We start from the raw sequence: 16,436 nt of genomic DNA on the forward strand, positions 1-16,436 counted from the left end.
GAAAATGACAATCTAAGTGTGAGTAAAGATTATGTTTTTTTGCAAATCACTAAACCTGCCTGTGTTTTATTAATGACGTATAATGCATTTTGTCTTTTTTTATAACTGTTGGTCCATTAAGCCTCGATCATTAAGCGTTTTCTTGGTTTTAATTAATTAATTCACACGCAATCACTCTAATGCATAAATGTAATCTTTACTGTGCTACTTTATCTGTATCTGATTTAGAACCAGCAGAAATCTTTCAGAAATATAACAACCTAAAGACAAAAGAACTGATTAAACAAAATATGGTCGCCTTGTGAGTGACGACTTTATAAAAATCTGAAGTCTTCAACCAGTAGGCCTACCTAATCATTCGTATCTAAAACAAACAAGTGGTAGCATGAAAATATGCCTAGTATGTTTTAAGGATTAAAAGTAAAAATGGCTTGCTATTGGGCTCTGTTAGGAAAAAGGATACCGTGTGGGCTTTTGAGGTTTCAAACAAAATGCTCTCAAAAAAAATAATGGTGTCCGCTAGAAAGAAACCATATTTCATCTAAAAAATAACTAACATCTTATAAAAACCAAATGTTCTTTATATTTTCCCTGTCCTCGACGATGTGATAATTTGTGTTGCAACCTATATTATATGCCCTTTATTCCAACCTCCACACTACAGTTCAGTAGAGGGCGGTAATTCATCTCTTTGCCACCCGCCAATAACAGCACAAGAAGAAGAAGAACACCTTAAAAAAAAGAAAAGAAAAAAGAACAACACCACCAGCAGCAGCAACAACAACTCTTCAGTTCAGCCCTCTGTTCTTGTTCTATTGTATGGAGCATTTGGTAAGTGCTGGTTCTAGTTCAATTAATTATTGTTATTATAGTTTCTTGATTTTGGGAGACATTTTAATGACTTATATTTGACTCTCTGTAACTGAAGTGGACTCAGTGCTGTCTGGAAATCGCATAGCTTCAGGAGAGCATTTGAAGATCAGTGACAGACTCGATGTGTACAGTGATTTCACGAATTCACTCCTGTATATAAATTAAGTTCATTACCGAAACTTTGTAGTGTGCACGTGACTGTTGGTCCACTTAACAGCATGACAAATTATGACTTTTAAGCAAATAATGAATACATATGGAAGCGAGCAAAAATGTGTGATATTGACAAATTAATTCTCCGTATAATCTGGGATCTTGTCGATAACGTTTAATATTATGTAATAATAATATATATGTATAATATATTTCTGTGTGTCTTAAAAAGTTCTTAAATCAAAGCAGAGAGTCTAAAATCCATGAAGTAGTGGCAATGTATAATAAATGCATACAGGAATTTTAATATGGTTAACAATAGCTTCTAATATTACATCAAAAACAAAAGAGAAAGGCAAAAAATGGAGGTAAATGAAATGCACAGCAATCTTATCTCACAAATAAAGTGTTGTTATGATCAAATAATTTATAAATAATCCAGTACACAGCAGTTGTATAATTTATGATGTACAATCACAGCAGTTATGCATTTATAGTGGCTAATTTACATTTATATATTGCACATGATTTATTTAACAAAGTAGTGCAAACATCAGAGATGTGTAAGTGTGAGATTATAACTCTTCTGTTCGTAAGGTACGCTGCGGGTAAGAGAAGTTTCCAATGAGCTGAGGTTGTAGCAAGTTCTAAACACTCATCGTATTTAACTTTATGGTGATGTTGTAAGTGCTGGAAAAGATTTGATTTGCTTCCACTTTTTGACACAATTGTTTTTATGGCATTCTTTACAGATGGTTTGTTTTTGCTGCTCATCGGATCTTTTAAATCCAAGCCATCTCCAATTAATTGAACCATTGTTTTTCTTTCTGCAGTGTGGACCCAAGTTGTTTTCCTCCATGTCGCAGGCAAACTTATGATCGTCTGGATGGGGTCCGGTTCGTGCGCAGAGCCAGAGTGGAGGAGGGTCACATGATCAAACCATGTTTCGGTAAGACAGAGAGCATTGCTGTCCCTGACGTCTCGCTGGAAATCTTCAGGCTTTTAAAATCATCCAGCTTGTTGTCAATTGACTGGACATTCGCTAAGAATATACTGGGCATTGTGTTGTCACAATACCAAAATTATGACTTCGATATGATACCTGACAAAAATACCTCGATACTGATACTGAATCAATACCACGTAGGGCTGCATGACATTGGAAATAACCAGTGGCGGCTAGGGATGCCCCGATACCACTTTTTCCAGACCGAGTCCGATACCGATACTTTCATTTTTGGTGCTCGCCGATACTGATACCTTAACCGATGCCTGTATTTTTTATTTTCAATTAATTTTTAATTCATGCATTTGTAATTTTTAGATGTATTGGTAGAGAAACCAAAAGAATATCAATCATATTAGTTGTTTATTAAATTTTACCTTAATTTGTTCATCAAATATATATTTATTGCACTGCATATTCATTACTGTATAAATTAAATATAGATGGATCTTTTTGTAAGTTAAAAAAAGGTAGCCTATTTAGTCAAGAGCAGTGAGTCATTTATTTGTCCTTTGTTTGATTAACATTAAAACACAGCAGCAGATTAATTAACTACTGCACCTTTAAGACCGAACGCACGGACCCTATTTGAATATACCGTCTACGTTCACTTGAGATATAACAGACTTTGTTTATTAGGATACTCGCCAAGATGGGCGTTTTTACATAGTTTTGTGTGAATTCATCCGTACAAGCGCAAGACGTGAAAGACTTCAATTCAGTATTCGCGCGTTGAGACGCTGGTTTTCGGGGCGCGCGCTTTGCAGGTCAAGAAGTTACATGAACTTCAAACATCCAATGTCCTGTAATAAAGCAGGCAACCACTCGTTAAACATAAATAAGGTAACAGTTCATGTTTTACTTACATATACGATTTAGTTTTAATCCAAATAACACTTGCTGAGTGAACAATCGGCAATCAAGAGCATTCAACAGAAGTTCTCTCTCTCTCTCTCTCTCTCTCTCTCTCTCTCTCTCTCTCTCTCTCTCTCTCTCTCTCTCTCTCTCTCTCTCTCTCTCTCTCTCTCTCTCTCTCTCTCTCTCTCTCTCTCTCTCTCTCTCTCTCTCTCTCTCTCTCTCTCTCTCTCTCTCTCTCTCTCTCTCTCTCTCTCTCTCTCTCTTAATGGTCAGTTAACGTTAATAATAAGCTACATGCCTCGTTGTACTTTATTTGGCATTGACATCCGACTCAACTACAAACTTTCCACTGACGTCTGATGCGCTCGACCAGCTCGCGCGTCTGTGCCGGGGCGCGTTCAATCCACTGCGCGTTTTTCTCTTATCAGCTCGCGCACCACAGCTATATAGCCGTTACTATATTCTGTTTAATATTTCAATAATAAGATATATTTACTTCATAAACAGCCTTCCTTTTTATCCCCATTATAATTTCTGTTATCAGTGTTTCTTTGTCTGGACACAAACACTGTACACACGCTACCTGGTATCGGTTGTTGGTATCGGGGCATTTTTACGAGTAAGAGTACATAAGCTCAGTGTCGGGCCCGATACAGGTATCGGTATCGGTGCATCCCTAGTGGTGGCTGGTGAAAAATATCTTAGGTGGGGCTGCCGCTGTGCCATATTCAGTCAGTTTTAATAGTTTGGTAATAGTTTGGCATTGTGGCTCTTCCTCAAGACATTCGTCAAGCATCCACCCTTCTCTCCTTCAAAAACATATTGCACAAACTTTCCATTTGCGTTTGAAATTGAGCTCAAACTGTTTAGTTACTTTCTCAGACAGGTGCTGCATATCCCTCACTCCGGTCACTGCCCGTGCTGGATCTGTCCCCGTAGTTTTAAAAAGTAATCACGGAAAGCACAATAAGGCATTAGCATGACAGCATCCAGCTAGCCAGGCCTTTCTTGTGTAAAAGAATCGCCCATAGCTGACTAGATTTGAGCTCGCTGATTGGCTACTGTTTATGTCAAACATTAATTTCTTAAATCAGCAATTGGCTAAGCTGCTCCACAGACCACAGTCTCCCTGGGGGATTTCTCCAGCGCCCCAGAGCTGATGAGACGTGAAGACGGATTGAGGGGATGTGTAGAAAAAGCACACATTTTGACTTTCTATCATATTTTTTTAAATACAAAAATATTGACAATTTGTTAGGGCTGGGAATTGTTCAAAATCTTTCGATCCGGTGCCAATTTCGATACCTCAGTTTCAATACCGGTTCCTAGCGATACTTTTTTTGATACCAATTTTATGAAATCCATGTTAACAGGATTATCTTATTTGAATATATTTCAAAATGTGATTTATTCCTGTGATGTCAAAGCTGAATTTTCAAAATCATTACTTGATTTTGTGTCACATGACCCTTCAGAAATATGAAAACAGTTTGCTTAATATTTTGAAAACTATGATACATTTTTTCATGATTCTTTGATGAATAAATATTTTGTAACATTAAACATGTTTTAATGTCACCTTTGATAACTTTAATGCATCCTTACTGAAAAAAAATTCTGACTAACCAACACATTTTTGAACGGCAGTGTACATTCAGTAGGTTATTATTTATTGCAATATAAACACTGGAGTGATCAACAAGGTATCTCTTCATTTACCAGTCCAAGACGGAGCAACTTTCTGCTCTTATGTTTACTCCGTGCACTGTCAAGGTCTTCATCATATTTGTCGTGGTACCGGTCTTTGCAGCAATTATTTTACCGCAAATACTGCGTTGCGCGCTGTTGGCATCGAGCCTGGAGAAATGTACCCACACTTTTGATCGACTTTTCCACATCTTTAAGGTATTATGTGTGTGTGGTCGCGTCTCATATGAATATGTGCGCGGAGAGTTTGTGTGTGTGCTCCCGTCTCATATGAGTATGTGCGCGGAAAGTTCCGCGCGTCTCGTGTGTGTAGAGTTTGTGTGTATGTGCGTGAGCGACTTTGTTTGTCGTTGTGCATTTCATAATATGTATTTGTTTGAGCACTGACGTTGACGAGTTAAATCCTTAGGTATCGAAATCTGGAACCGAACAACATGTCATTTTTCGATACTCGGTAGTATCGAGGCAATTCGGTCGGTACCTAAAATGTATCGAGACTCGGTACCCAGCCCTACAATTTGTATACATGATTTATGTATGTACTTATTTATGTGTGGCTCATAAACTGTGGTCTGACTCATGGGGGGGTGCTTGAGAATACAGTGCTTGAGTTGTTTAAACTCACAGAACTGACAGGAAACACATGCAAATGATAAACTTTCACTCATTGATGGTTAAACTTTGCAATTTATCCGCGAATCACATGCGTTCTGATCTGGGGAGCAGCTGGCCCATACGGATCAGCTACGATTCATATACACTGCAAGATGTGCAATGTGACTATCGGGGATGCACACATCGCAATATCGATGCTAAAACGATATATCGTGCAGCTCTAATACCACGGCAAAAAAACAAAAACAGTAAAAGTAATTGAATATTGACACCTAAAGCTACAATATGTAATTTTTGGTTGCCGCTAGGGGTTGCTAACCTCTGACAATAACAAAGGCGTAGGTTGGTGACGCAGTGTATAAGCGGTATCATGGAACTTGTCGTCATGCCAATTGATCTAATAATGTTTATGGATGAGTGAAAACATTGATGTTTTTATCATGACTGTGGTATGAAGCAGGGCGCGATTGCTAATGAGAGACAGATATCAGCACCACACGCGAGTCCCACGGATATAAAAGATTGAGGCCATTTAATTCTATCAAACTACCCGCAAGTGCATAATTACTACTCGCACAGGTCAGTTTATTTCAAGATGGCCGCTGAGAACAGGTGTGGTTTTTTAGGCTCCACACCTATTCTTTTTTTCAACATTTTACATCAGATTGTAATAGTTTTAGCCAATGCTTTTCAACAAAGATACCTCAACTCAAAGAAACGCGTGCATCAAAGACGAGAATCAACCAAAAGGTACAGAGAAAGTGGATGTATTTGGACAATGCTGCTTTGTATGTGGTTCCTGCTTGTTCCACCAGCTCAAGGCCTTTCTTTGGCTATAAATCAATCAGTTGTTCCTGCACATCATGTACCTTTTAATGATATATCAAGACAAAATTTCTTTGGACATGGACAGCATATTGCTTATTCTATTTTCTGGCAGAAAGATCTTTATACTGGAATTGCTACTAAAGATAGAAAACAATACACAAAGAGAAGCAAATGGCATGATTACAAGATTCTACTAGTTTTGCTGCTACTAAGTGGGGATATACAATTAAATCCTGGCCCATCTGTAAATCTTAACCCAGATCTAAACAGTGATTTGTCCAAACACTGTCTTCAGAAAGCAGTGTTGGTTTGGAATGATTATTCAATTGGAAGGAAGGAACCAACAGATATATTCCCCCTGGGACTGATGGCTACTAAACAGCAAAGTCCAGGTCTCAGCAGCAGCAGACTAGCAACCATCAGGCCAGACTCAGGCCTCAGCAGTAGCAGTCCAGCTACCACCAGGCCAGGCTCAGGCTTCAACAGCGGCAGTCCAGCTACCACCAGGCCAGGCTCAGGCCTCAGCAGTAGCAGTCCAGCTACCACCAGGCCAGGCTCAGGCCTCAGCAGCAGCAGTCAAGCTACCACCAGGCCAGGCTCAGGCCTCAGCAGCAGCAGTCAAGCTACCACCAGGCCAGGCTCAGGCCTCAGCAGTAGCAGTCCAGCTACCACCAGGCCAGGCTCAGGCCTCAGCAGTAGCAATCCAGCTACCACCAGGCCAGGCTCAGGCCTCAGCAGTAGCAGTCCAGCTACCACCAGGCCAGGCTCAGGCCTCAGCAGTAGCAATCCAGCTACCACCAGGCCAGGCTCAGGCCTCAGCAATAGCAGTCCAGCTACCACCAGGCCAGGCTCAGGCCTCAGCAGCGGCAGTCCAGCTACCACCAGGCCAGGCTCAGGCCTCAGCAGCGGCAGTCCAGCTACCACCAGGCCAGGCTCAGGCCTCAGCAGTAGCAATCCAGCTACCACCAGGCCAGGCTCATGCCTCAGCAGTAGCAGTCCAGCTACCACCAGGCCAGGCTCAGGCCTCAGCAGTAGCAGTCCAGCGACCACCAGGCCAGGCTCAGGCCTCAGCAGTAGCAATCCAGCTACCACCAGGCCAGGCTCAGGCCTCAGCAATAGCAGTCCAGCTACCACCAGGCCAGGCTCAGGCCTCAGCAGCGGCAGTCCAGCTACCACCAGGCCAGGCTCAGGCCTCAGCAGTAGCAATCCAGCTACCACCAGGCCAGGCTCAGGCCTCAGCAATAGCAGTCCAGCTACCACCAGGCCAGGCTCAGGCCTCAGCAGCGGCAGTCCAGCTACCACCAGGCCAGACTCATGCCTCAGCAGTAGCAATCCAGCAACCACCAGGCCAGGCTCAGGCCTCAGCAATAGCAGTCCAGCTACCACCAGGCCAGGCTCAGGCCTCAGCAGTAGCAGTCCAGCTACCACCAGGCCAGGCTCATGCCTCAGCAGTAGCAGTCCAGCTACCACCAGGCCAGGCTCAGGCCTCAGCAGTAGCAGTCCAGCGACCGCCAGGCTCAGGCCTCAGCAGTAGCAGTCCAGCTACCACCAGGCCAGGCTCAGGCCTCAGTAGCGGCAGTCCAGCTACCACCAGGCCAGGCTCAGGCCTCAGCAGTAGCAGTCCAGCTACCACCAGGCCAGGCTCAGGCCTCAGCAGTAGCAGTCCAGCTACCACCAGGCCAGGCTCGGGCCTCAGCAGTAGCAGTCCAGCTACCACCAGGCCAGGCTCGGGCCTCAGCAGCGGCAGTCCAGCTACCACCAGGCCAGACTATGGGTCCAACTCCAAGCCTAGTAACTGCAGCAGTGTAGTTACCATCAGGGCTACTTGTCATGCTGTATGTAAACAAAGACAATTTAGATTCTTTCAGACTGTGAATCATGCAAAGGTTATATGGGATCCGAAGACTAAACCAAAGGGCATTGTTGGAGGACATCTGAATATTCAAAGTATTACATCAAAAATAGATCAGATTATACATTTACTGACAGACTCCAATTTGGATTATCTGTGTTTAAGTGAATCCTGGCTAAACAGCAATGTTCTAACACACATGATTGATGTACCTGGTTATATTTGTTTTAGAAAAGACAGACTAACTGGCAGGGGTGGCGGTGTGTTGATTTATATTAAAGAAACATTTAAATGTGTCCAAATTAATTTGGACACACCTCTAGAATGTGTGGGCATCACTTGAATGTGTTGTCGACAAAAATGAAGTTTAATATTGTCACTTTATATAATCCCCCCTCACATGGTGTTTTATTTTACAAGGATTTAGATGACTTACTTAAACAGTTAAATTGTCGCTGTGAGACTATCTTCCAAGGAGATTTTAATATAAATTGGTTAAGTAAGAGTAATAGGCAAAAGTTAAAAATGATTTACTCAAAACATAATTTCCACCAAATAATCAAAGAACCGACAAGATTAACAAAAAGCAGTAAAACTCTTATTGACTTGATTTTCACAAATAGAACTGAGCGAGTGAGTAAAATGTACAACTTAATCACAGGTCTTTCTGATCATAATATGATTTTAATTGTTAGAAAGCTCTCCAAAAACCGTCTACAATCCTTCTGTAATATTCGGCATAATTTAGAACTTGCAGGTATTCCCAAGAATAAAATAACTCAATTTGAAGAAGAACTGCAGAATATAAATTGGAATAACGTTAAGCAAACTCATGATTTAGATACCTGCTGTACTACAATGATGAAAACACTAACAGATGTGATTCAGAAATATACCCAGTTACTGAAGTATCCACAACGTAGAAGGGCTTTACCATGGCTAAATAAGGATATTTTCCAGCTGATGAAAAAAAGAGACCTTGCACTCAAACATTCATTATTAACAAAAACTAACACAGATATATTTGTTTTTAAAGGATTAAGAAATAAAGTAGTTGGGGAGTTACGCAAAGCAAAAACAAACTATTTTATGAATTTAATGGCTGAATCAGGAGGGAAAAGTTCAGAACTTTGAAAACACCTAAATATTTTAAGTAATCGAGTGCCTAAACAACAAAAATTAATAGCGGAATGAAATATAGATGGAATCGTCAGTAATGAAAGGACTGAAATTGCAAACCAATTTAATAGATTCTTTATTCAATCAGCTTAGGAGTTGGCTGACAATTTTCAATCAGTACAATTAAAACACATACTAAGAGACCAAAAAACATCTTTCTGTATAAAAGAGGTAGACCAGAGTGAAACTGCTGAAGTTTTTAGACAGTTAAGGCAATCTAAGGCCAAGGATAACTTTGGCTTGGATACAGCTTTTATAAAAAAACATAGTTCTCTCCTCTTAATGCCAGTTACACATGTAGTAAATTTATCTATAAGAGCAAATGAATTCCCGCAGCAATGGAAAACGGCTATTATAACCCCAGTCCTTAAGTCCGGAAAATCTGATCAGGTCTCGAATTATAGGCCGATTTCAATTTTACCTGCACTCTCAAAGGTTCTTGAAAAAACAGTTGCCAAACAACTTGTTGATTATCTTGAAAGTAATCATCTTCTACATGTCAAACAATTTGGGTTTAGACCACGGTACTCAACAGAGTTGGCAAACTGTTACCTCACTGAAATGATAAAACAGTCATTGGATGAAGGTAATGTAGTGGGAGCCGTATTTCAGGACTTGAAAAAAGCCTTTGATACTGTGAACCACGAAATTCTTTTAAATAAATTAGAAAACTGTAACTTGTCACATGATGCAATAACTTGGTTTAGATCATATCTAGAACGCAGGCAGCAGTGTGTTAAAATAAATTCCACCCAGTCATCTATTCAAACTTGTCGAATCGGAATTCCACAAGGTTCAATTTTAGGCCCTTTACTTTTTAGTTTATATATAAATGATCTTCCAGACAGTTGCAAAAGGGTTAAATGTATGCAGATGACACAATTATATATGTCTCAGCATAAACCCCTCAGATTGCAACTGAGATGCTTTCGAAAGAACTGGATGATGTATCACAGTGGCTCCGAAATAATCATCTGACCCTGAACTATGATAAGACAGTCTATGTGCTTTTCAATAAAAAGAAAGGTCAATGAAAATTTTAGAGTAAAGATTGATGAGAAGGAGATAGATGAGGTACATGAATTTAAATTTTTAGGGGTTACTCTGGATTCTCATCTTAAATTTGATAGTCATGTAAAGAGACTGTGCAGAAATGTCAAGACCAATTTAAACTGCTTCCGATTAATAAGACAATATATACCCATTAAGGCAGCACAGCAGTTTATGCATTCTATGATATTTTCTCATCTATCGTATTGCATTACTGTTTGGGGTCAGGCCAATCAAACAACAATTACACCTGTTAGGTCGTTATATAAACAGGCATTAAAAGTAATGGACCAGAAACCTGTAAGATGGCACCATTGCCTCATTCTAAGGAAGCATAACGTTTTGAGCTTTGACAGTTTTGTAAATTATTAATTTTTAAAACTACTTTTTAAGTGTGTGAACAACTCTGCACCTGAAATATTCTGTCAACTAGTAGTGAAACAAAAGAGCGGAATAAGAACTAGAGGCACAATAAGTGGAAACTGTATAGCTGCAAAACGTAGGACAACATTTGGTCAGACCTCATTTACAGTAAGAGGCATAAAATTGTGGAACGCCTTACCATCAGAAATTAAAACATTGACAGAACTCAAAGTTTTTAATACACATTTAAGGCAATGGCTAAAACTGAAACAACTGTGTGAACACTGACTATACAGGATACAACACAATGCATACAAACGTAAAGATGCATATGTTAGCATGCACAAACATACCGGTATGCACACTGTGTGTTTTGTGTTGTTGTATTGTTAAATGTATCTAGACTCTGTTTTATAGTGATTTCTACATCCATTTAAGCCCATATTTTATTTTATGTATGGGATGTATTTATTGTATGTATTTTAATAGTTACACATTTTAATTCAATACTCTGTAACTTCTGTTTTAATTTTACAAGCCTAACCAGGGACAGGGGTTGCGAATTAGTCATGGCTATAAACCTGAATGCATGGCATCTACTTTGTATTTTTTATAAAGGAATGTTTTATGCATTTGTCCCTGTCAAATAAACATTAAATAAATAAATAAATTTGACGAATTAAACTTGTGAGGAAACGCAGCGCTGTTTCACTTGGTCTACACGATCACACTAAACTGCATTTGAGTGTAGTGAAAGTTATGTTATTCTATGTGTTATTTTGTTGGCTGTATGAGACTAGCAGTAAGCTAGATCAACATTAGAATAACATGCACATCATATTCTAACATTTCATCATGTTGAGCTATAGACTGGGTAAACCCAGACCGATCTGCAGCTCAGGCTGGAAACCTGTACATTTTTCTATCCTTTTTCCATTACAAATCTGCGAGGACCAATCACAAACTGGCTTATCCACCTGGCGTGCTATTGGCGGGTTTAACACGATGACGATAGAGAAGCGACGGCAAGCAGCTTTTTTTCCAATTCCTTTTAACTTCTCGACGATGCTCAATGGCTTCTTTAGTTTAGCAAACAAATCGCTCGAGTGGGTGTAAATATCACTCACTTTCATGTTTTTTTTGCACAACCTGCAAAAATAGCTCGTTGGTCTGATTGGTTGAAGGACTATCCAATTGCGTACAGTCATTTGAACTATGCCCGTTGATCACGCCTCTTGTGCAGTAGAAATACAGAGCAGGCTCCCAAGACTAATGTTCAATCTCAAAAGATTGAGCTTGGTCTGGTGATAGCCAGACTAGTTGAGCTATATAACATTGATTCGTTTTATGTACATTTGCTCACCTGTCTAATAAAGTACATGCAAGAGCGTCCCTGTCAAGTCAAAGTTAGTCGCGGACGTGGTAGTGTTGTCACCAAAATTATGACTTCCATACGATACCAGACTAAAATACCTCGATACCGATACTGAATTGATACCATGGGAAAAAAACGAAAACAGGAAAAGTAATTGAAAAATATGACAGAACTTACAGAATAAAAAAAAAACTTAACTCTGTTCCTGCCCTGCTTTTTGACCATTCCTTCCACTTTATAAAATACAATAATAATTAAATGCCAGTGTGTACGTCCTTACAAAGATGTTTGCAACCTTGACATTATTATCAATCATGTTAACATTTGCTAACCTTTCACAATTCTGAACAGGTTTGGGATGACCAAAATCTTATTTCATGAAACGAGTTATTTAATATTTTTTTTTATGTAATTTTATAATTACAATATAGATATTTCATTTAATTTTATATTTGCTATTAAAAATAAGCAAAAAAGAAAATTACAAACAATATGACAAATACTATAAGAGACAAATAAAATAAACAGTGCTTAATTTCTTTTTTGAAGGCTAGGCTACTGTTAAATAGGCTAGTAGTGTACTGTAGCTGAAAAAATAAAGCCTTCACTCTATAAATGAACCATCGACTGATTCTTAATAAATTATTCAGTCAAGCATTGGGTGATTGTCTATTTTCTGTTGTTGTTTCATTAACATTAATCTCACAGAATATTAGGCAGCTGGTCCGGCCCTTTAAGACCTGCACGTAGGCTACCCAGTGGAACACTTACGATTTATTTTTACAAACGGTTTTCGTTCACTAAAGACATAGCCGACTGTGTTTACATGAATACTCGCCAGGACGTACATTTTTACCAAAAATATTGATTATTATTTACAATTAAGTGGAATTAATTGTATGAAGTAATGTATTGTATAATCACTTTTTTCCCCCCAGATCTGGACCTCCATACTACATAGCAATGAGCTGTGACGTTGTAAATATGGAGTTTATTAAAGAGAAGAATGACGATATGAGAAATTCAGAAACATGCAAAGTGAAATGTGAAGATACAGAGGAACAGATAGGTTGGTGTCCATTTTTAATTATTCATTAATGACTGCTGAAAAACCTGAATGTAAAAAAAATTCTGACTGATTAATAGAATCATTTAAAGGAACACTCCGACTTTTTGGGACTTTAGCCTATTCACCGTATCCCCCAGAGTTAGATAAGTCCATACATACCTTTTTCATCTCCGTGCGTGCTATAAGTCTGTTTGACGCACCCACCGCTAGCCTAGCTTAGCACAAAGACTGGATGTAAATGGTTGCAGCTAGCATACTAATCCAAATAAGTGACAAAATAACGCAAACATTTTCCTATTTACATGTTGTGATTTGTATAGTCACAGAGTGTACAAAAAACGAAGTCACATGAGACAGACATATTTTAACCGTATAAATACTGGGAACTATATTCTCTGAAGGCGAAGCACTGCTACTTGGGCGGAGTGATAACCGCAGCACCTGAGACGCGCCGTTGTTTCTTCTGTCAACAAAACCAACAGAGCACATGTCTCAGGTGCTGCGGTTATCACCACAAAGGAGTGTTCCTTTAACATTTAAGTCATTCACTCATCAGAGACATTTAAACTTCACATGTAATTAAATTATATTTTCATTTTAGATGTGATGCAAGAGAAAAGTGAAGAATTTAATGAGATGGAGAAGAAACGCCAGTATCAGAAACTTCATCATGCTGTATCTGGAGGGATAAAAGGACAAGAACTATTTAAAAGAACAGAAGCCAAAAAGTATTTTACATGCCCTCAATGTGGAAAGAGCATCACAACTAAACAAAGCCTCAAGGATCACATAAGAGTTCACACTGGAGAGAAACCTTTCACATGCCTTCAATGTGGGAAGAGTTTCAAATATAAAACAACCATTCGGATTCACAAAAGACTTCACACTGGTGAGAAGCCGTTCACATGCCCTCAGTGTGGCAAGAGTTTCTCACAGAAAGGATCCTTTCAGAGACACATAAGAATTCACACTGAAGAGAAGCCATTCACATGTGATCAGTGTGAAAAGTGTTTTAAATGGCCAAAAAGTCTTCAAATTCATAAGCTCATTCACTCTGGAGAAAAGCAATTTGATTGTGATCAGTGCGATAAGAAGTTTTTTCAGGAATCAGATTTAAAGGGCCACATGAAAGTTCACACAAAAGAGAAGCCTTACTTGTGTTCTATTTGTGGAAAGGCGTTTTCATGGCTGGGCCGTTTTAAAGACCATCAGAAAATACATGCCGGTGTGAAAGAGTATTTATGTTCTGATTGTGGTAAAGCTTTTACTACAGCCACTGAGTTAAAGGTGCACCGAAGGATCCACACTGGAGAAAGACCTTACAAGTGTACATACTGTGAAAAGAGTTTCAAGCAGTTAGGAGGCCTGCAAGGACACAAGAGAATTCACACTGGAGAGAAACCGTATCAATGCCATCAATGTGGCAAGAGATTCAGCCATTCCAGAAGTGCACAGATTCACAGTAAGAAGTACTGCCCAAAATTAAAAGGAATGTCAGTACAATTGGAGATAGAAGACCATAAAAACACATATATTAATAAGTGCTGAATTATTGTCCTTGTTCTACTTTATCCTGTTATTTGTGATTCAAAATGTGAGAAATGTCCAAAACATACCCAAGGGGCATGCAGTCATTTATTAATTTAAAACTAAATGTGCTAAAGTTTAAAATCTTAATTTGTCTTGATTTTTCATACACTTGCATTAACGCATTTAACGTTGTGTTGTTGAGTCACGTTTGTTTCATACAGTTCGCTGACCAGATTAACATCAACGCAGCATTAAAGTCATTAACTAAAGTGATCTAAATGAGATCCCGGTCCTGTTAAAAAAGCCACTGGCAGAGGTGGACTTTTTATTAAAACAATTATTCCACAAATATTCATGCAAACTTGTCACCTTTTGGCAAAATTTAGAGTTCTGACATTGAATTGTTTTGTGTAGATCTGAGGATGTTTTTTACTTTGTTAGCTTCATTCTTGACTTCTCACCATGGTTTTCCACTTTACTGACTCTGCAGGGGTCTTTTCCGACATGCCCATTAGCTTCTCCTAGACCATGTGAGTCAGGCTCGCATCCACTTTGTGGTCTTGGCCCTCCTTAAGCCAACAACACCCATAAAATTGTCCATTCCGGGGTCAGCACTCATTGACCTCTTCGTCCTGGGGCTAGTTCCCACCCTTGCATCCACCCATAAAGCCCTTCCTCTGCCGCTGTTCCTGTCCAGTCAGTTGGACTATCTGGTTCTGCCCAGTTCCCTCTCCCTTCTTCCTCCACTGGTTTTGTCCAGCTCACTGACACCTCATCCTCCTGCTCTACTGGTGCTCCTCAGTCCTCAGGCTGCTCTGGCATACCACGTTCTCCTGGCTATTTAGATTAATCATGGTCTTCAGACTTGTGGCACAAGCTGCATTTCCATTACCCTTGAAATTGCGCAAATTGAAATTATCGCAAAAAAGGTTTTACTCTTGCATTAGGTGGTTTTTCAGGCAATTAGAAAAAGGAGTATTTAGCAAAACTACCGTACATTCTTTAAAGATGACTTGGTACGTTTGGACAGAAGATGACAGAGTTTTTTTGATCACAATTTTTTTTTTTTTTTTGATCACAATTTTTTTTCCCAGCAACTTGTTGAAAGCTAGAGTTGCTGCAGACAATAAGAAATTATCATATTAGAAAACAATACAGTACAAAATATTACAACAATGATCTCAAGTATGTGAAGTTGTCTGTTTACTGTTTTGACATTTAGCCTGTATATTGATTGATTGAAATACCTGCTTGGAGCCATTTACTCTTGTCAGTTGTCTTGCGGATCGCATGCTTGCACTTGGGGTAAAGAGGATCCTCATGTGTATGGACATTTTGAACATGGTTCAGGATCGCGGTCCACTTTGCAATTCTCTCTGGCTCGGAGGTTGAGCCAGGTGCAGTCCAGTATATGTGGTTGTTCTTGAGTTTCTCACAGTCTTTCTGCTTACTGATTGCTTTCAATTTCTTTGAAATTTTTACAATGAAAGCAAAATACATTACACTTAGTTAAGATACTCAAACTGAGTGATCACTCTATTGTAGCATTTCATAATCAATTTCAAAGCATTTGTTACCATTTACTCATAGTGTTACAATTTCAAAGTAAGGATAAGTCTTTTCACCATATGAGAGCTTTGCGCAAGCTTAAAAAATATATAACATCAGGTCCTTCTCACCAAAAGGCTATCATTAACCATACAAGATTCTGTATGGTATAATGGACTATGGACGTCAATCAGCTCCATATTGGCACTGACAATATACCTTTTGCCATGTGCCAGACATCGTAGTAATAGGTTATGTTTCTCTCCCTGAGGAACTTCTGTACTTGTGGATGACGATCAGTGACAATGCAATCAAGGTTGACGCCACGCGACTCCAGTAATGCTAGAGTCCTCGTCAGGCCCTCTTTTTCCATGTGGCAGCTACCACCAACCTTGTTGCTCTGTTAACACAGAAAAACAATATATTAATA

At 39.3% G+C, this 16,436-nt stretch overlaps 1 protein-coding gene across 2 annotated transcripts; it reads left to right on the forward strand.

Moving 5' to 3' along the window:
* Positions 1–655: 655 nt before the first annotated feature.
* On the forward strand, positions 656–15,719 carry LOC306999113 (uncharacterized protein). Of its 2 annotated transcripts, XR_013797728.1 has the most exons (5): positions 656–831; positions 1,860–1,975; positions 12,798–12,928; positions 13,530–14,845; positions 14,949–15,719. XR_013797728.1 is itself a non-coding variant. In XM_079613585.1 (4 exons), exons 2-4 carry the CDS (start codon positions 1,968–1,970, stop codon positions 14,474–14,476), a joined length of 1,086 nt encoding a protein of 361 aa, XP_079469711.1. In that variant the 5' UTR covers positions 656–831; positions 1,860–1,967; the 3' UTR covers positions 14,477–15,719. The 2 variants fall into 2 exon arrangements, 1 of the variants encoding a protein (XP_079469711.1); XM_079613585.1 differs by having other exon boundaries at positions 13,530–15,719.
* Positions 15,720–16,436: the final 717 nt, after the last annotated feature.

This window comes from Phoxinus phoxinus (assembly GCF_949152265.1).
Source record: "Phoxinus phoxinus genome assembly, chromosome: 5".
NCBI lineage: Eukaryota > Metazoa > Chordata > Actinopteri > Cypriniformes > Leuciscidae > Phoxinus > Phoxinus phoxinus.

Bases quoted from the DNA above. Each gene is read 5' to 3' on its own strand.
- LOC306999113 (XM_079613585.1), top strand. The intron at 12,929-13,529 runs GTTGGTGTCCAT...TTTTCATTTTAG, and splicing joins AGATACAGAGGAACAGATAG to ATGTGATGCAAGAGAAAAGT.